General features: G+C 41.0%; 1 protein-coding gene across 3 annotated transcripts in view; it reads left to right on the forward strand.

Annotated features, from left to right (window-relative positions):
- The window catches only part of adcy8 (adenylate cyclase 8 (brain)), a 77,824-nt gene that overhangs the window by 37,134 nt on the left and 18,686 nt on the right, over positions 1 to 22,004 (forward strand). For 2 of the 3 annotated variants that reach the window (XM_069723194.1, XM_069723193.1), the window contains 5 exons: positions 1,333 to 1,460; positions 5,831 to 5,989; positions 7,033 to 7,303; positions 20,368 to 20,468; positions 21,353 to 21,554. In XM_069723194.1, coding sequence (XP_069579295.1) covers positions 1,333 to 1,460; positions 5,831 to 5,989; positions 7,033 to 7,303; positions 20,368 to 20,468; positions 21,353 to 21,554 — 861 coding nt within the window. Of the gene's footprint in view, positions 1 to 1,332; positions 1,461 to 5,830; positions 5,990 to 7,032; positions 7,304 to 16,772; positions 16,971 to 20,367; positions 20,469 to 21,352; positions 21,555 to 22,004 lie in introns of all 3 variants that reach the window. The other variant, XM_069723195.1, reaches the window with a different exon arrangement.

Raw genomic sequence — 22,004 nt, forward strand, 5'->3', positions numbered from 1 at the left:
ATTTTTTTACGTAAATCATTTACATTTTTTGTTTTCAGTCTGACGTAAACACCGAAATTACCCGTCTTGAGCGGCCATTTTGCAAACAGCAAGGGATACTTGCCGGTTAAGCCAATGATAAAGAATAGGCAAAAACAAATAAAGCCCAATTTACTACCTTACCTACCTCGATAAAGAAACCTACCAAATATACGCTGGATTCCTAAATAGCGTGGCAATATTTGCCAGGAAATAACAGGATGTTTTTAGAGGGCTTATAAGGAGGAGCCGTGATTTCGAGTTTACGTATAGTCATTTAAAAAAAAAAAAATCTAAATCGTACACTTAATATGAATGTTTTCTTGTCTTATATTCCTTGTTTATTACCATTTTTTTTGCTCCTAAAATGCTCAAAGCTCAAAGCAAGCCTGCCAGTTTGCAATTTAATAACAAAAAAGGATGCGAGATTAGATGCTACGATACAAAACAGGAAAAACACGCAAAGACGACTGCAGCCGTCAAAAAGTGTGGAATCGCTGGATTATTACAGTGAGCAGGTCGTTCGTGAGGTTTCTGTTGAGGTCTTGATTTTGATGATGTCATTAGAAAACTGCTGCAAATGACATCAATTCAAACTCACCGTCACTTTATGTTCGGTAAACAACAACAAATAAAACTTTTTTTTTTTTTTTTTTTATATATATATATACTTTTCCATCTTCCGGTCAGTTAAAGAAAAGTAAAAAAAATGGACCCAAAAACTTCTTGCGAGACATTTGCCGTCTTTAAGGATCTCTTAAAAACAACGGGTAAAACAACGTGCTTTATTGGAACCAAATGTTTAATTTCATAGCTGTCTATCAAAAGCTGTATTTTCTGTCCACAAACAGTGATGTTGTATATTTAGACAGATTGAAACACAGTTTGCTTTCTACACTATTGGTTTTTCTTAGATAAACAGTAAACCCAGATGGGACTCTGCTGCTCGGTTAATTGTGTTGTTTTTGGAGCTCAGAGCTCTTTTTTTGTTGTTGTTCTGCGACAGCCTCAAACGCTAAATAAAGCTACTCCAGTCGCTGGATAAATATTTCATTCAAAACAACAAGAGTGAATATCTGGTTTCAACTTTGCCTTATATTCCATTCAGGGCAGAAAGAACCTGATATTTGTTTATACATTTCAACATTTTCTGCTTACATTTCTCTCTATTTGTTTATTTTTGTAAGTTCAGATGTATTTTATTACACTTTTTTTTGTCCTTTTCTTTATTTTTTTCAGGGTTCATTACATGACTTTCCTCTTTCATGTTTTAATCCTAGCTGCAGTAATATAGAGCGTCTCCGTCTGTTGCAGGAGCACCATTGTCTACGAATAAAGATCCTGGGAGACTGTTACTACTGTGTGTCGGGTCTGCCGGAGCCCAGACAGGACCACGCTCACTGCTGCGTGGAGATGGGCCTCAGCATGATCAAAACCATCAGGTACCGTCATCTTTCTATTATTCTATGACACCGCCGCTCCAGTCACTCCCAACTGAAACATATCGACAACTTAGATTTTTTTTTTTTTTTTTCATTTAGCGCTGTGATGTGTGTGCGTCAGCTCGTCTTGTTTTTTTGTTGTTGTTTTGGCATGGTCACTGTTAGCTAACCATTCAATAGTTATTTTCCGGATGGGTTACTCCAATATTGCCAGTAGTTTGTTGGGGGGGGGATAGTTCCACGCCCCGGGGGAAGGAGGAGGAGGGGAACATTAATGTGGTTCATGGACTCAGACACAACTTCAGTTATTATTATTACTTTTTTTAGGGTGATGGTTTGATTACCGAACGATGTAACCCCCCCCCCCCCCCACACACACACACACACACACCTCCCAATAACACTGAACACGTGAGATAATGAAGTCACTCGATCATAAAACTTATGACTTATGGCTCCCCATTTCTGGGTGTTTTTTTTTTTTGACACAACATAAGCTGTGCTTTTTTGTTGTTGTTTTACCTCCCGGAGCTGTGGTGTCACTCTCCGATAAACGGGGCCAAATCAACAGGCCAGATGATAAAAGCTAACTTCCTGCTGTTTGCAGAAGGCCCGGCGCCGCACCTGTTTCATTCATGTCACACTGTGTCTTTTGCTTCACATCTCTCTCTCTCTCTCTCTCTCTCTCTCTCTCTCCGTGCTTTTCATCTTCGTCCTCACAAACCAACATCTTTGTGTGAACCAGCAGAGGGAGAGTATCGGTGTTGCAGGGATCAATCGCGCTGGTGTAAAAATCCTGAGACCTGAGAACGGTCAAAACAAACAAAACCCCAAAAAACTAGAATATTAACAGATTTTGACGCACCTATTGTTTAATTTTAACGTGAAGTTCCCATCATGCTTCGGGTGATGCAAACACAACCCTTGTTTAAAAAGTGCACTTCGAATTTATTTTTTTATTTATTTTTTATTTCAGTTTCAGCAATTCATACGATGAAACTGAATTTTTTGTGTGCTTTTTTTCTATTATATACACATATATATATATACATATATATATATATATATATATACACATATATGTACATATACATATTTCATAGACAATTCAACAAAAAAGAAAATAAAGAAAACAGAAAACAAAATTTATCTCCAATTTAATTATCAGTCAGTACTTGGAATAGAATAAAGGATTACAAACAATAATCCAAATGTCAAACAACAACAACAACAACAAAACAAAACAGAAAAACAAAACAAAAAGAGGGAAACTAAGGATGTGTGTATTTTAGGGTCATCACTCACACAGAGAAATATTTAACCGCCGTTCTTTCTTGCAAATACATCAAACGAGAGAAGCAGTTTCACTGCGACTTTAAAGGAATCCTCCTTAAAAATCTCTTTTACCCCTCGAGGTCCTGGACAACCGCGCTGCTATCTGTGAATTTCTTTTTATCTTGTGTCTCGCTGCAGTCGACGCAGCAGGCCTATGAGCTGAAAAAAAAACCAAAAAACCCAACTCCCTGCAATATTTGTATTTGCAAGAATTTTGCCTCCAGCTGCGTTCTCCAGCTACAAATAATGCAATTTCAGGTTTGGACCGTATCAGGCGTCCACGCGTCACGGCAACGGGGGAAAAAAAAAATATATATATATATATATATTTCCACCAATGGTATCAACTTTTTTTTGTAATTACACGACACGGCTTTCTCAGATCTCATAACCACCGTCTGACTGTGACTGTGCAATTATCAGTTCATCAGAAAGGAGGTTTTCAGCAGAAATGAAGTCCCACAGATCAGCCTCTTATCAGCACGGTCGCTTCTTCTTCTTCTTCTTCTTCTTCTTCTTCTAAAAAAAGGCTCAGCGACGTTGGAGGTTGTGCTTTTGAAAGCCTGCGGCTGTTTTCATCATCCGCGATCATGCTTTTGTCGCCGTCGCGTTTTGACCCTCTGTGCCGTCGCTTTCAGCGTGACATTGCTGGGGAGGAGAGCAGGGCCGATGTTTGGAGGAGAGAAAAAAAAAGAGGGATTAGCGCTGGATAAGCTGTGAGGTTTGTGCTGTATACTATGAAGTCAATATGGCGGGCCGAGTACAGGCTACAAAGCGGTTTGTGATGTCCAAACAAATTCATCTCTACCTGCTTGTGAGGACAAACTAGACAGAAGAAACACAAAAAAAAAACAACGCTAACCCAAACCTGCTATTTGAGTGTTTGTATAGATCGTAGGAAACCATTTTAAGTCTCTTTTTCTGATGTATTTTAAACTTGAATAATCTGCACTCATTGTTTCGTCATGAAATGCATTGAAAAGTTTATCCGGCGGTAACACGAGGCCGAGTTAAAAGAAGTAAAGTGAAGTTTGTTTTAACATTATTGTCTTTCTAAAATCTCCTCGTTTTCTTACTGTCCATCAAACATATCAAAATATGTCAAGGTATTTTTCTGCAGAAATAATTTCATTGATGATGTGACAAAAATACAGAAAAATGTTTTGTTATTTATTTTTTAAGAACATGCAGGTGCAACAAATACGATAACCTGACTCCACCACAACGGGCCTGTCAATCAAACACACAGCTTTCTAAAGCTTTTTTTTCTAATTAAATGACAAGATTATTTTCAGATGGACGGACAGAAAACTAATAACAAGGAGCGACTTTTTCTAGTAAAACCAAAATAACTCATGGAAAAAAATGCATTGACTTGGAATTTGATGAGAGAAGTTGAATGGGAGTCTATGGAGCCGGAGGCCTTTTGAGACGACCTCTAGTGGCACTCGGTGGTATTGCAGCTTCAAGGCGCTTCCGCATCAGAACCATTTTTCAGACCTGGAAGCTACGAACACTTTTATATACAATCTGTGGATGTGACAAACCTTAATTGTTGTAACAGAAATGAAATATGTCAGTTAATGTTTTGCATATACGTTTGCTTCCTGTACAGCAAACAAAAACCTCTGGAATAAGACCTTTAGGTAAAAAGCAGCTTCCTGAAAAAAACCTTTAACAGGTTAAAAAAAAAAAATCCTTCGTAACCACCAGTTGCTCTGCTGCAGATGCACAGTCAGCGACATGATCGTAAACGCATGTTCACTTAGGATTCACTGATGTGTCTGTGACCTCTGACCTCCACGGGGAGGTGAAGAACTCCCCTCCCCCCCTTCTCCTCCTCCGCAGTATCACATTCATCACCGTCATCACTGTCGCAACCAACCGCAGTTTGTTTGAGTTAATTTTCACCCCCCCCTCCCCCCCCCACCACCCCTCCTTCCCCCGGCGACCAGTTCAGCAGTCGACTGACTTTAAGCACCTGTCACAAACTCCCAGGATGCCTTTCACCTCGCATTCATCGCTGCCGCCATGAAGCATGAAATGAGACCGGGAGGCAAGAACGGGTGTGACAGCTCCGTCTGCTCTCTTCACAGACTTTTTTTTAATTTTTTTATCAGCTCCCAGTTTTGTCCTGCTTTTATGGTGTTTCAGGGAAAATAAAGTATGAAATGAGAAACAAATTTATTAGCAAGTGTGAAAAGTCTGCTGTTTTTTGTTTAGTTTTTTTTTAGCTCTTTTGTCGAAGTGACGCTGATACGCGTGAAATGTATTGTGTTCATTTCTTGGTGGATTTATAAGCAGTGTTTTGCCAGCGAGCGTTATCTGTGTTCTGTTTCACCAAAGGTCAGATTCATGTATATTCATTTGCTCAAATTAATGCACGCAGACACTCTTATTTCACAGTTTGACCCAAACTTACCCCCTCCCAAATAATTTAGACACTTCCAAACATGTACTCCTTCGAGTCAGTTAGATCCATTTTTTTTATACCGCACTGAAAATATGCATGTGTAGGTGAATATTTCACGATTCGCACCATTGTGTTGTTGTGTGTTGCTGCCGCCGAATGTTTTCTGAGTTTGTTTTAAATCAAAGAAATGAACAGATTAAATATTAAACTAGATTTACCTCCTCGCTGTTGCATGGCTCTGCTAACAACTCAAGCTGTAGTTCACGTGCATATCTGTCCGAAGACATATTAAACTCACAGTGAACCTGACCTTTGACCTTTGATTACCAAAATCTATACATGTCATCCTTGCGTCTCTGTGAACGAAGGTCCCTGAGGGCGTTCAGAAGAACGGGAAAGACGTGAGGTCGCAGTGACCTTGAGATTTGACCTTTGACCTACAAAAAAAATCTGAACAGTTCATCGCTGATCCAAAGGAAATATTCATGACAAATTAGAAGCAATTTCCTCACGGCATTCAAGACACAGCCGTTTCATTCATGTGGTCAAGTATGTGATGAAAGAGACAATTAAAGCTTTTTTTTTTTTTCTGTTTGTCGTTCTCCATTTTCTTGTCTTCCAGATACGTGAGATCGCGCACGAAACACGACATCGACATGCGTATCGGGATCCACTCGGGCTCGGTGCTGTGCGGCGTGTTGGGACTCAGGAAGTGGCAGTTCGACGTCTGGTCCTGGGACGTGGACATCGCCAACAAGCTGGAGTCCGGAGGCATCCCGGGGTGAGGAAACCAAACGATTTCTCTGCAGGTGTTTTTTGTTGTTGTGTTTTTTTCCTTGGATTTGATCGACTTGCAAGTGGAGGCTGGAGAAAAAAACAAAAAGATGCGCGGCCGAAATTCAGCCGCAGATGTTGTGATTACGGTGACACCAGCGGTCGCCTTTAAGAAGTTTGAGACTGCTGGAAGGAAAATTGGCTTCAGAAATGTGGGAATAAATTTGAGTAATAATAGGATAATTATCATCAATTTAAAGTGTATTTCTGCCTAATTACCTTTGTTGTTTCTCCATCTGTTTGGCCTTGAGAAGCCGGGTGGGATTGCTGGTTTTTAACATCCTGCCGGCCGTCTGTTTCTGAGCCCCACTTTGAACCCCGACTTGGGCTCTTTACCTTTACGGGTATTTCTGATCCACAGCGCTGAAGATCTAAAGATGTGATCTCATCCAACACATCACACACCCTCCAATAAGTGCTAGACCTTTTTTTTTTCTTTTTTTTTTACCTGTCACCGCAGAGGATTTCATTCACACTTGCACATTTTTCCCTGATTGGCCCGATCTTTGAAGGTTGAAGGTGTCCCGGTCACTGAACTCACCAGTTGGAACTCTTATCCTCTGGTACTGACTGTCCGTGACTTTCAGTATATTTGTGAACTGCAGGGACAAATACAGGTGACAAATTAAAAAGCAATTGTAGAAAAATAACAGGGATGTCAGAGGCTTTGACGATTAAACCCCATTGAGATGCCATCAGAATTAAAAGGGAGAGGCGGTGTCCAGTACAGGACTGCCCCTCACTTGGGTCTCGACACCGGTGGTGGTGGTAATGGAATTAATAAAAAAAACAAATGTATACAAAATTATGGACGAAAAAAACCCAGCAACAATTCAGCCGTTCTCACGTGAGCAAGCTGGAAGGAACAAAGTCACTTTTAACTGGTAGAAAAACTCCAACAGTAGGAAACTGAATTACTTCTACTATCCACGAGGTAAAAAAAACAAACAATTAGTATGGTTGAAATCTTTATTTTTCTTTCCATTTCAGGAGGATCCACATCTCCAAAGCATCCCTGGACTGTTTGAACGGCGACTACGAGGTGGAGGAAGGCCACGGGAAGGACCGCAACGACTTCCTGCGGCGCCACAACATCGAGACGTACCTGATCAAGCAGCCGGAGGAGAGCCTGCTCACGCTGCCGGAGGACATCATGAAGGAGTCGGCCAGCTCGGCCGACCGGCGGGCCAGCAGCGCCACCTTCAACGAAGCCTCCTGGAGCCCCGAGCTCCCCTTCGACAACATCGTGGGGAAGCAGAACGTAAGTAACCCGCCGCGGCGCTTTCGCCACGCCGAGTCCCGAACGTGCACTTTATCACACTGCGAAAAAAACAACGACAACAACAACCAAAAAAAAAAACGTCCATCCCGACGGCGAACTGGTTCTGCGGCCGAGGATTAAACTGTTATTTTTACTCAAATGTGAGGGGGTTAAAAAAAACAAAAACAACATCATTTTACTAGGACATATCGTGGTGAACGCACTTCTGCCAGGATGTGTCGGCTGCCTGTCAAACTTGAATCAAACTGAAGAAGAATCATCTTAGCGAGCTTGTTTGTTAAAAATAAGAATTTAAGCCTCACTGCAGGACAAAGTTGTTTCAAGATGGGCGTTTTTTTTTTGCAGTGCATGGGAGCCCCTCGGTTGTCTCGCCTGTTTGTTGGTCGTTTTTGTCTCTCTTTGTTTTTTCTTGTTTTTTTTTGTTTTTTTTTCCTAAGGGGACGAGTGGACGGCTTACTGTGGAGAGAATGTGTTACCATGGTAACGCGTCGCTGTGTGTGTGTGTGTGTGTGTGTGTGTGTGTGTGTGTGTGTGTGTGTGTGTGTGTGTGTGTGTGTGTGTGTGTGTGTGTGTGTGTGTGTGTGTGTGTGTGTGTGTGTGTGTGTGTGTGTGTCAGCCTGCCTGTTGATGTGAGGATGACGAGCTTTATGACTGCGTGGCTCATTTTAAATCCAAGTTCTTTTCCATCTTTTTTGGGTTCTCTCTTTGGGTCTCTGGAGGTCAACTGTGTTTCAGATCAGGGCCGATTATCTACTCTCCTCAAGTCAATTTCACATCTGTCTATTGAGAAATAAATGAGTGCACGCTGGTTGCGGGTTGGGTTTCAACCTCCGGAAACAAAGAACACATGGTTTCGTTCATCTGCGCTTGCTGATTTTTACAGATCAGGTCCCTCGAATCGCCTTCGACCGATTTCTTCCTCTTAATGAGGTTTTCCAAACCCGAGCAAATCAATTTAGGATTTTTCACATTCATTATTTTTTCGAACATATGGTGTTTTTGCAGATTCTGTTTTTGGATTTATTTACAGTTGAATAACCCGAACTGAGCGCTGAGCGTACAAGATTGAAGAAAATTATGGAGGACCGTGACCATTCACTTGAAGTGGAGATTCAAACCATTATTAACTTGATTTATTAATTTATTTGCACATGACATGGTTTTGTATTGGAGAGGTTAAAAATTCAGAGTGCGTTTGTGTTGCATTGGGCCATCAGGGTTGGTAACCCAGAACTGATAAACCAGGTCATAGACGTTTCTCTGTACATGTGGTGTCCCTCAAGGTTCGTTTCTGGGTTCTTGATATTTTTTTTTTTTACTGCTATGCAGATGATACAAAAACTTTACCGGGGACCATAACTGACAATTATTCTCATTATCGATTAATCTGCCGGGATTTTTCATCCTCGATTATTCGATCACTTGTTTGGTCTTTTAAATGGTCAGTATAAATGAATGAAAATGCCCATCTTACTCTCCCAGGTATCAACATCATTGGGTTTTTTTCACAAAAAAATCCATTCAGAAGCTGAAGCAAAGTAAGAGTTTTTAAAATGTCCTTGAAATTTCAACTTTTGTCTGTTTTTCATGACTTCTTGATTATTCTTATTCTTATTTGATGGCAGATTTTTTTTTTTTTTACAGTGTTCTTTTGATTATTAATCTCCTCAATAACATAAAGCATTTGACCTATTTCTTTGTTCCATTCAATGAGTTTTGCTCATTTGAGTCCCAGTTAGGCTCCATCATCATCATCATCATCATCATCATCATCACCATTTATTTTTATTTGCTAGAAAGTTTCAAGCAGTTTGCTTTTAAACACAGGACCACAGAGATTTGACCTCTGAATTTAACCTCATCCATAAAGCAGTGAACACACACACACACACACACACACACACACACACACACACACACACACACACACACACACACACACACACACACACACACACACGTAGCAGTTGACTTGCTCAAGGGCACGTCAGGCATGGATTTTCCTTTTTATTTCCTCTAGATTTCTTTCTGTCACAGGCTGTGAAACGGAGAAATTGAATCCTTTTACTCTTCTGTCTTTGATGAGCCACACGATTTAAGCACTTTATCCCCCATATTGAGTCTGTATTTAATATCATTCTTTGTTCTTTTACTGGTGAAAGACTGTAAAATCGCTTCGTGACATATATCAAAATAATGGGAATAAGAGAGACAATAAAGAGGCAATATACAGGCCGTTATTTTCATATGTCAACACCTCGCTGAGTATTAATGTTGACACAGTTCAGGTTCAGCTTTTTATTTATTCGCTTTTTCCCGGGCTTCGTTCCAGAACCCCCAAAAAATGGTTGGTCCCGAGCCCACACGAGTCATTCACAGACTACACGGAGGTATCTGCTGTCCCTCGCAATCAAATACATGTCGTCATATGTAGTCACTCAGAGGGGAGAGTGTGTGTGGGGAGGGGGATCTGCACATTCAGGACAAAATTTGCATCCGCCAGAATGCTTTGAGGTGTGTGTGTGTGTGTGTGGGGGGGGGGGGGGTCTGTTGGCGGACACCCAGCACCTTAAAAAACACGACGCTCACGGCCGGGACTTTAAAGCATCGTCACGTCTCATCAGGAAAACTGGAGGGAGGGAGATTAATTAGCTTCATGTTTTATGTTTAAAAAAAAAAAAAAGTTGGCAGGCAATTTAAAAAAAAGAAAAACCTGGACGAAGCTTTCGGGGGCGGGATGTCAATTTCGATCTTAAAAGTCAGTGGAGACATTCTTATGTGTCGCCTTTAGGGGGCTTTTATAGTTTTGACGGTAATGTCAGAAAACATCCTCCACCTACTAAACTAAGCGAGACACTTCAATTTCACGAAAGTTTAAAACATGTTCCCCTCAAGTCTACGCACAATATAGATGTGAGTGTAAAATCCATCACAAAAGCATTAAGTACAAACGGATATAAAACCTGCAAATTACAGAGTACATTATCTGCTTACTTTATCATAAAAATGGCAAAAGTATTCAACAATAATATTATTCTTGTACAAAAACAAACAAGAGCAACCCTTATTTATTTAATAGTTTTATAATAATTGGAAGTGGAGCAAAAAGTTAGAATCTGCTACCAGTGAATGTTTTCTACTTTTTAGTAGAGAAATAAATTCAATATAATTGTTTTCACAATAAATTAAAAAAAAAGTCATTTTTGCACCGGTGACAATACGAACGTATCTTCGTATTAATACAATAATGTTCCTGCAGCCACGAGCTAGCGGTGACCTCTGCGTTACCTCTCGTGTATGTATGTATATATACAAATATATATATATATTTATATTTATCTATATACGAGGATGTGCGCTGCGGCGGTCCTGTCAGCAGCTTATAAGCATTTGATGTTAACGCCGCGTTTGGATTCGGGGGAATGTTATTTCTGAAAAGTGCCACTTCTTTTGTCTCCAACACAATGAAAGCCTGTCAGGACAGTCATTTCAAAAGTGGCTCTTTGCATATCAAAGGCTCCTCGGAGGAGTTTTGAAACGTCTTTTATGTCGTCGCTTTGGCTCCGCCGTTCTCCCTCTCCGGTGGGTTTCTGTCCTCCGGGTCCCCGTCCTCCCTTCCTCGTCGGTCTGATTCTGTTTTCAGCATCGCTGGATTTTGAGGACAAAGTACAATATAACGGTGCGCGTCAGTCAGACACAGCGTATTTTAATTTTTCTTCGGTTCAGCGGGAGCGAATGAAAACTTTTCCAGTTTGTTTTAACTGCAGCAGAATCCCAGAAGTACCGCGGGATCTAAAAGTTGCGGTAATAACTGGAGGTCGGCAGACGAATCAATTCGCTTCAGCGTCGCAATAATTTTTTTTTTATCGACAACTTGATTCCTGTCTCTAGTTTATTATCTTATATTATCTAGTGTAATTACAGCTAACAATTTGTATGGTGATGCTAGCTCGTTAGCATGTCAGCATCGGCGCGTGAACAAAGTGAACCGGAGAGCTGGTTCTTTATTAAAAAAGGGCAGTTTCCCGCTCACAGTAAATAAAATCCTCGCGTTTAGTGGCACATGCCGAAACACGGTAAACAATACAAGACCGAGAATCTAAGAGGAAACATGTTGAGCTCCTGCATGCATGCGTGTTTATGTTAAATGAGCAGTTCAACATTTTAAGAAATAAGCTTATATCCCGAGTTGGATGATTTAATATCTGCAGCAGAATATATTTAACTGGCTCTGTTCAAACGCAAAACGGTTTTAGGTGATTTATTTCTTAAAGAGAAAAAAAAAGTTATCTAACATCTAAAGCTAAACTGAAGCTGCAAAAATCTGCAAAAACACCCCAAAAATAATCAACTTTAATGACTATAGTCACGTTAAAGTTGACGTCGCTGACTTCGCTCATCGGTACTTAACCTGACTTTGAATCTTTTTGTTCAGTGGCTGCGCGGCAGATTTAATTCAAGACGTGTTAACGCAGTCTACATACTGACGTGGGCACTCGAAGCTTCTGTTGTGCATAAACAGCTGGTTGAAGACATCCCATAAACAATAATAACCGGAGATTCATCCCAACACACAGGCGACAGGTCTGTACGGACAACTGCCATAAAAAAAAAAAAAATAAAAAACCCTGTATTTCGTTCCTGTGCCCGAGGAATGATTTCCAAAATCTTTTTGTTGTTGTTTTTACAGTGCAGTACGCTGATCAGCGCAGAATAAAGGACATTACGATTACGGGACCCGTCGTCCACGTCGAAGCGAAACCCAGAAGGTTCACCCACAGAGAAGGACTTTGTTTAGTCCCGCGTGACGAGTCCTGAACTCGGTACTGCTCTCCCTCTCCGGGCCGGTCTGCGCCGGCGGGACGGCTCTGTCTTTACCTCTTTCATGCTTCGCTGTGTACCTGCTGGCTCCCATGATGCACAGCACTGTCACAGCGCTTTCACCTCGAAGGAGGTCGAGCGCTTTTTTTTTTTGTTTGTTTGTTTCTTTTTTCTTTTTTCCTCCTCAGAAGACCCACTTACTCTTGAATCTCTAAAACTGTGGGAATCCAGGCCGAGAAGAAAAACGGCTTTGTGTTTTTTTTTTTTTTTTTCACGTTTCGTTTTCGGCTCCGACGCTTTAACTTTTAACGTTTTGGAAATGAAAGGTTCGGCGCGGCTCCATCTCACCTCCTCAAGCTCCGCCCCTCGACCCCATTCACTCAACCTCGTTTTGTACGTTCGCTTCTCGCCCGTGGTCCCCAAACACTTTACGATTTACAAACGAACGCGCAACAAAGCGAATGAAATAATAAACAGCCACATTAAAATATCAGAGTCAGTTGTAGCAATCTAGGCTGAAAGCTGCATAACTGAGGCCGGAGGACGCGCCGGCTGCCGCCGCTTCACCTGTTGCTGCGTGGCGCGTTGCCATTTCCCCGTCTACGCATGACTCGCTCTGATTGAGGGAGCGGGGGTGGGTGTGTGGGGGGTGAGGGGGGAGAGGGGGAGGGTGTTGATTCTCCAACCTCAGGATCAAGTGGCTCAACCCCACTCCACCTCCTGAGCCACGCGGCCATCCTCACGTACCACGTTTTCACGGCAATCTGTCCAAATAGCCATCGGAGATCTTTCACTCGCCGCCGCAGCGTCGGTCCAGATCTTTTCCCCCCTTTTTCTTTTTTCTTTTTTTTCTTTTTGCCCCGAAGCGAGTTTGTTGCTTTACGTAACCGTCTGCCTTGCAATCCTTCGAAGAGCACCGGCTCCCAAAACGAGAGACAGTGTTGTTGCGGTGAATTCTGCTTTTCTGCCGTTTAATCTGTCACACTACCAGACAAGTGAGATATCAAGCACATGACAACAACAACAACAACAACAACAAATCCTCTCGACATTACTGTGTTCATGATGTCAGATTTGACCAATCTTACCCCCCCCCCCCTCCTCCACCCGCACCACTGCCTTTCTGGCCTCTTTTTTTTTTTTTTCCCAGCATCATATGTTGACATTCCCAACAGGCCAATGTGGTCTGTTGTTAGTATGTATACATATGTGTAACCTACCCCCCACCCCCACATACCGCCCGCCTCCATACGGCCAGGCCACCGTTCGGGGAAACATCGCACTAGCTCGTATGAAGAAGGGGAAAATGCCAGAGATGGGAAGCATGTGCCCTTTAGGGCAGCACGCTTCTGTAGGGACAACGCGCACGCCAAAAACGATCACGGCAACGCGGCTCATGGCGCTACCCCCCACCCCCCACCCCCACCCCGGCGTCCGCGCATCATGAGTCGGAGGGGCCGAGGCCTTATTGAGGTTACGAAGCAGGTCTGTGAAGCTTTAGATCCACCTTTCTGATCCGGAGCCGTGTCTCTGATCCCTGCTGTTTCCAGAAGAGAGCAAAAAAACAACAAAAAAAAGCTTTTATTTTGAGATAAAGTTGGAGAGGCCCAGATTTTTGTTCTCCGATAACCGATGTGTCGGGGTTTGAATCCTTTTTGCTCGATGAAAGATTCATGCATCTTAATCGAAACTCTGGAAAAAGAAAACCTCGCAAGGAAATCCCTTTCATGTTTGAATCCTTCTCTGAAAAGTGAGGAGAAACTTAAAAAAAATTAAACATAAATCCAGCTTCAGATACTGATGATGAATTATCAATCAGCGATGTTCAAAGAATTTCCGCGCTTATTCTTTTATTCTGTTTCAAGTGGCTGATTTTCTACCTACTTTTCCCTAAAATGGCTTTGACATCACGGGGGGGAGGGAGGGGGAGCTTCCTCTCCATGTTGCTTAGAGGAAGATTGAGAGTAAAAACGGCATTAGTGATCGTGAACCACGGGGGTTTTCAAAATAAAACACTTTGTTGTTTCAGAAGCGCTACTTCTCTGTTCAGTTTCTCGCTGCAAGCTTTTTGGGGTTTTGGACATTTTGCCCAGCTCTTGTAAAACCATAACTTGATGCTTGTACACATTTTTTTTTTTGTACGACTCAAACACAGACGATATTACAACTCAAATATATATTTACAGATCTCTAATTAGCCTCACGAAGGGTGTCGCATCCACTCATAATTCTATTGTGGCCTCCGCGGACGCGAGCTGAGATTATTCCGCAGTAAGCCGATAATAAGGTCAACACGTCGTCACCCGAGCCCGACCCCGGGGACACGTTTGTTTTTGAAGTGGCAGCGCGCTCATCTGATTGCACGAAATTGCCGTCCGATTGTCTTCATTCTAATGAAGCTCGCGTGATTTTTTTTTTCTTCCTGTGGCTACACCACATATGTTAATCATTCGACAGGGAGGCCACACGTTTCAATTCATATGCAAGAGGGGATTTGGTTGAGTTCAACTTCAGTTCAGCTCTCTCTCCCTTATCGTCACTGTGTGCTCAGAGGAAGAAAAAAATAAATAAAACAGCTGCATTCCTATTCAGCTTGTTCTCTGTTTCGGTAAATATTTATTGGGCAAAGAGGATTTTTTTTTTTTTTTTTCCTGATTCAATCTTGTATGTAATTTACATCCCATTTCTTTTCATCTGCTAGTTTTTTCGGGGCCGTTTTTGAGTGCATCATCCTGGTACTTGTAGCGCACCGCAATGTTTCTGTACTTGACAGTGTGAACGCACCGATGCCCTCAAAATAGCGTGCGTTAGTACACGAGTACGCCATCGGGGGAACACAAGCTCCGCCGACGTTGATGAATGCTGCATTTTCTTGTGAATTGCGAGACGCTGAACTATAAACCTCTTAAGTTGCTGTCATTAATAACATCCAAGGCAGCTGTGATTGGACTGACATTTGCGTGTAATGATGACATGGACAGTCTGAATGGAGATAACAGGTACACAAAGAAAGAAAACAACAAAAAAAGAATCCCGTTACCATTTGTTTGAGAACATCAATTCGTTTAGAGCCTGAAGATGAATTTTTAATGATCTATCTGAGCGTGATGGATTTCACCCATTAAGGCGTTAAATAAAGCGAGGTGAGGCGAGAAGCTCGGAGATATATCGAATTTGCAGACATCTCCATCATCACGCATTTCTCTAATAATCGCTTTAATGGCTGCCGTTTCTTAAGGTCTGAACGCTCTTTAAAGAGGGGTAATTTGTCTGAAGTTGCCGTGTGGCTACTTTTGACTCACCGGTAATAGCGGAGCGATAATGTCAACGGCTCTGAGAAAATCGACCTTTATCCTCGCGTACAACCTTTTATCACTTTTAGCTCAAGGGCCTCTCTGCAGTGAATGGGATTAACGGGGAGCTCATCTCGACTTCAGAGTGCAGCCCACCAACGGACATTACACGATGAAAAGGAACTCATGGAGGAGAGGCCGGTCATCGGAAAAAATAAATAAAGCAAACTCAAACCGATCTATTTAGGGTGTTTTTGTTCACGAAAATATTGGCTTTAGGAATGCATACTTAATGTAACAAAAGTGTAATTTAACAGTTAAGTGAAAAATAAATGTGGACTTGACCTATTTCTAAGGTCTTGGCTTTGGCTGTTGTCTGTAGTTCAAGTAATTCAAGTGTCTTTCAGCTAAATTTTCATGTTCATTATTTTGAATAAATGCCTTTGTTTAAATAGCCATGAGTCACTTCAGTACCCTCTACAGTCTACATGGTGGTGTAGTTGAGGAAAACGCACCATTGTAATCCTACAAAAAAAAAAAGTTAAAGAAAAGTCTATGACCTTCGATGTGTATTTCCTTCAGTGATTGAAGGAAGGTCGAGGGAGACCAGAAGTAATGAAGCGTAAGTGAATTAAAACCTCTCGAGACCCTGTTTAAGAAAAAAAAAACAACAACTTTGTGTCATTTAATTACCCCTTTTCTTTTTTTTTTACAACGGTACACATTAATGTCTCGAGAGGTCGGCTGGGTTGTGGGTTGTAATGTATTTTAAGTTTGTTTCAGGGAAACATCTCGAAGGTTATCGCGAATAAGCTGTTCATTTAATTCTGTACATTTTGGCCTCGGACATTTTTGGGGGCCTAAACTTTTTATTTTTCCTCAGCTGCGTTTCATGTCCTCCATTTCATGCTTCACATTTTATAATCTCCATCTGTGTGTGTTGTCGTCTCCTTGTCCCCCCCCGCCCCCTTTCCGATCACAGTCATGCACATAAATTACAGCGTTGTCATAATGTGTGCATAATTACGAGCTTTGTCACCACTAACGTCGGTGCGACGCGAACGTGCTTGCGAGAGTGAATGGGGGAGATGCATGGCTCGCTCTGAGCTGTCTGTCTGATGGCGAATGTTTGCATTTTGATCTTCCCTTTTTGTCTTGTTTTTCTTCGTTTTTGTTTTTTTCTTTTGTGGATGTAATGAACGTAACCGTGTGTCTGTTCTTTCTTTTTGCATTTGTAATTTGAATGAAACAACAACAACAAAAAAAGAGAGAAAAAAAAAAAGGGGGCGGGGGGACAAGCAGGTTTATTCTATGTGCATGTGCTTTCCCTCTAGACTCTGGCTGCCCTAACGAGAAATTCGATAAATCTGCTTCCAAACCATCTCGCACAAGCTTTGCATGTCCACTCTGGTCCTGAGGAAATTAACAAGCGAATAGAGAGCGCCATCGACTTACGGAGTGGCGATAAGTTGAGAAGAGAGCATATCAAGCCTTTCTCACTGATGTTTAAAGACTCCAGCCTGGAAGAGAAGGTAGCTGGGGGGTTTAGATAGATAACTGTTTTGTTTTTTGGTTTTTTTTTTCTTTCTTTCTCTCTCCCTCCTCATTCTTATCTATTCTTAGATGAAGATTTTTCAGGAGCAAAAACAATTACCAATATATATATATATATATATATATATATTTTTATCCTATCATGAGTAAACTAAAGGCACTTTCAAGATTATATTTTGGTATAACAGCCCCCTCGCCCCCCACCCCCACCAAAAAAAACAAAAAAACAATTAAGTGTTTTCAATTATTTTACATGAGTCACTTTAACATTACACACATTTTAATGATGTAACTGTATGAGGTTGTGAAAATGTATGGGAAACAATACAATGCAGATGCACGTACTGGTCAAGCAGTTTTCTTTTTCGCTCAGTACTTTCCTCTATTTGGTCTTCCAGTGTACGGAGTCTGAAATGTGCCACCGTGATGATTCTGGACTCACATTTAGAAAATTCTATATATGTAATAATAAAATAAAGTTGTACTTTTGTTTTTCTTTTTACATTAAAGGCTTTAACATTTTGTTATTCCAGAGTAGAAATTCAGTTCAATTTTGTGACACCGCATTAAAATTTTCAATTAAAGACACAATTAAATCCTTAATTAGCAATTATCATAGAATTTAAGTAATTCATACAGCCATCAAACATACATAATTATAATCAAGTTCTATGAGTTTTAGAAAGTAATCTGTATCCTGAGGAAGACCGTGAGATGGAGCTGAAATCTTTGGGCTTTAAGTCAAACTGTTCTTCTCCAAAAATCGGGAGTTCATTAACAACATTTCAAAAGCTATTAATGTGTGAATTAGATTGAATGGAAATATTAACTCTCTAATTATGACGGTGGCACACTTTGGACTCCGTACAAACGTGCACGAATCAACAGATTGTAGCTGTGTCTCTGAATGACATTAACATCTTCACTGAGGTACTGCGAATAAGGTGCTCTGATATCGAAAAACTTTTGAACTATGACTCATGTTTGATTCTGTTCGCTTTTGCTTTGATGAGCACAGACCACTCAGATAACACTGATGTTTTGCAGAAGCCCCTCCCCCAATCAGCCCTTTAGTTTACTCATGACCGCTCGTCCATGCCATGGACCTTTTACAGTTTTGTGGAAGAAGTTGACATGTTCAACTTTTTTTTTTTCTTCTTCTTCTTCTTTTCCTTTTTATGGGAGCACACTGCATTCACTTCTGATATGTTTTCTCAAAATTATGACTTCAATATCCCAAAAATTACAACTTAGCATCTCTTTTTTTTTCTCTAAAGTGCGACAAGATACGAATCTATGATTTTTAAGTAAAGTACTACATTATGAAAAACTGGATCACACTATTGATGGATTGTGTTGCTGCAGAGTCGAAAGCTTCACCACAAATCAGTCGAAACTATTCTGTATTGTAAATATATATTGATAAGGCAGGACTATGATAACATCCACCTGAATTTTTTTTCCACTAACAATCGGCTGTTGGTGATTTTTATCGATCTCAAAGGTACCCGAGGGAAAACAAATTAGCTTAATTTCCTCTTTTTATTCGTGGCTTTGGTAGGCACAGGTGTAATAACATAAAGGAGTTTATTTACAGCTGCAATTTTTAGCCGTCAAACAGCCGACTCCACCAAGTGCATGTGGGCAAGTTGTTTCTATAGCAACCAATTGCCACAAACTAGCCTAAAGTAGCAATTTTGACTGATAACTCAGAGTTGGTAATCGGCGGGTAATTATCCTATAATTATGAGGTGTTAAGTCATAATCATGAGATATCGAGGTCGTAATTACAAGAAAGTGTCTTTCTTCGGTGAGTGCAGTGCGCTTCTGTAGCTTTTAGTCCTTTTTAACCCCGTTTTTTTGGGGGTTTTTTTTGTTCCAAGCTCACCTTTGACCTTTGAGTTGATCTACATATTGGCCCTTCCCTCCACCCCACCTCCACATTTGTGTTTCCCCCTTGAATCCTACCGCCATCCTCAAAACCTTTTTTTTGGTTGTTTTTTTTGGGTTGCCCTCTTTAACTTTTCTTCAGTGAGTGTGCAGTGATTTGCTGTTGGCCTCCATCATCTTTTTTTTTAATTTTTTTTTTCTTTTTTTCCAAAGTTGTGACGAAACGTGAAGAATCCTCTTGCTAATTTCCCAGCACCCTTTGAGAAAGAGACAGAGCGAGGACCGGGGGCAGCGGGGGTCACGGGGTTGGAAAGTTGAATTTGAAATTAGTTTTTTCGTCGATGACAGCTTTCTTATGGAAATGACAATGCTAAAGTTGTCAAACACCAGACAGTTCCCTCCTTGGATATCAATAATCACCCCCGAGACCACGAAAAATAACTTTGGTTGGCTCAACAAATCTCACGTGGATAAGGAAATATTCGGTTAAATTGCATAAAGATTTCTTCATACGTGCATTATTAACTCAAATTTCAGTAAAAAAAAAAATTGGCAATACTCCTTTAAAGTGCATTTTACAGTAATAATCCAACATTTTGGAAAATAACTTCTGAGTTCAGTGAGAAATTTAAATCGACACTTGTGATTGTGTTTAATAGAAACCCGCAGCTGGAAGACAATTAGCATAGCTCAAAGACCGGAAGCAGGAGGAAGCACCTAGCTTAGAGCTCTACAAAAGTACACAAATATACTTTTGTAAGTTTTGTTATTATAGTTCATAAAATGGAAAAGTGTTAATTTGATTTATATTTCTCTTTGCGTATTGGCTTAACAAATGTGTTTTGGCGTTGTTCGTAGGTGTGTTTTGAACGCTCGATTGCCGTTTCCGCCTGCTTTCTGTTCGCTCACTTTAACCAGGACATGACGCAGATATCGAAACTTCTCATTTAAACTCCGGGAAAAGGAAGTTAATCAGCGTTTTAACCAAAGTGTTACCCTCTCTTTGCTTAACTTAATTCTCGCTGCTGTTTTTTTTGTGTTGTTGTGGACGTTTTGCTGCCATTAGCGTTGATACCGAGAGGCCGATAAAACAAAACAACAACAAACAAAAAAAGCATAGAATATTTCCCTAATCTAAATTTTAGTCAGCCGTCTCCCGCCTGAGTTTAGCTTCGCAGTTGGCTCATTTTTGACGCTCTCCGTTTGTGTCTCTGACTCAGCTAACTAGCTTAGCATTGTGCTTGCCAGCTTTGCACCTTCCCCGGGACCCCCACGGCTAACCCACCAGCTCCTGTCTCTCTCTAACGCTTGTGGTTGAACCGTCGTCGCATGCATCTGTGGCAGTGCTTTGGTGTGTTTGAGTTTTTTTTTTTTTTTTTTTAACGTGTTCAGTCTTCTCCGTTTGTCTGAAAACGTGTTTCTCCGTCTTCCCCCCTCGCCACCTCTTCCTCCGTCTTTCTGCTTCTTCTTCCTTTCACGGTGCAGTACTCCCAGATGAGGGACGAGGTTTTCAAGTCCAACCTGGTGTGCGCCTTCATCGTGCTCATCTTCATCACAACCATCCAAAGCCTGCTTCCCTCTGCCAGGTAAGAGAGACCCCGTCAACAAAGCGGACGTTAACCGAGAGCTATTTTAACTTTTAACGAAGTATTTTCATTCAAATTTGAAGATGTAAAATTAGAATTTATCCATATTCAAAGATAAATGTGTATTTACCATTGTACTGGATAAAAACAAAGAACTGCTTTGTTGTTGTTGTTTTTTACCCCGTCAGTGGCGGTTTGTTCCTTCGGTTGGTCGGCCAATACGCCACCAAACAATGGGGCAAAGGAGGGAATTTTCTTCCACGTTCTACTACAGTAATAATTAAATCAGCTGTGACTGTCCCGCCTCTGAATATCCTCATCCAATCAGCATTGAGTTGTGTTACGTGGAGTACCGCCCCCCCCCCCTTTCCCACCGCCACTTTGTTTTTTAACCATTTTAAGATTTGCTTTGGTTTCAGTTGACCTAATGACTCATTGCAGACTTTGTTGAATGCTAACGTAGCAGTCATTTTATTCTCACGGTGAAACGTGACTGAAGTGGACAGACATTTAGTGGAAACGTGTTTCCAATCTTTCGGAAAGACACATGAAAGGATATTTGTTTTAGAAAATTCAGTTTGATTGGTCAAAATTTCTTATAATGTTGGCAATCGTAGTCTCAAGATTGATATTTCACAATAGATATAAAGGTCACAAGTTCCAATCATGAGGTAATGTCTCCATTATTTTCTTTCTTCAGTCATTTCAAGGTTTTCTGTAAAATTCTGCATGTTCAAAGCATCTCGATGCTCGACATGAAGGAAAATGTAGGCGTACAAAATACAAAAATACAGTTTTTAAGTTGAAATAGCTGTTCAAGGAAATCGTTGTTCGAGGAAAATGATCAAAACTTTAAATTTACGATTGTTTTTTTTTTTTTCCAGAATGTTAACCATGGTGATCCAGTTCTCGATCCTCATCGTCCTCCACTCCTGCCTGGTCCTGGTTACGACGGCGGAGGACCACAAGTGTCTGCCTCTGGTCCTGCGAAAAGCCTGCTGTTGGATCAACGAGACCTACACGGCACGAAACGTCATCATCTTCATCTCCATCCTCATCAACTTCCTGGCGGCCATGATCAATATAGTGAGTCAAATTTCCATTTTCTATTGCAGTTTTTTTTATCAGGCCTTGAATACACATGTTTATACTTGTTCGTAGGACACATTCATTGATTTTGGTCTTTTCATGGGATTTGATGGCAACGGGGGGGGAAAAAAAGAGAGTGTCACTTTAAAATATCGGTTCCACTGCAAAACATTAAAATGTATTCCTTTTATTTTGACACCCTTGTAATAGTTTGGAAGTTTAATGACATCAAGAACCAGATTAAAACCACAACCCACTACACAGAGGGCTCAAGTTACACCGAACCAGACCCTAAAAAGCGAACTGAAAAGTAAATTGTTTGATGTGAAGTAGAAGTTGTAAGCATTTTGTGTTGCGACAGGGGCGAAAAAGAAAAAAACACGACTGTCCCTCTCATAACTTTGAGATGAATTCAAAAGCCGTTTGTTTTTTGAAGTCTGAAAGCAT

The sequence above is a fragment of the Brachyistius frenatus genome, unplaced genomic scaffold (assembly GCF_029030835.1).
Source record: "Brachyistius frenatus isolate BFR_SWC_R1_liver_20210118 unplaced genomic scaffold, ASM2903083v1 Contig_319, whole genome shotgun sequence".
NCBI lineage: Eukaryota > Metazoa > Chordata > Actinopteri > Embiotocidae > Brachyistius > Brachyistius frenatus.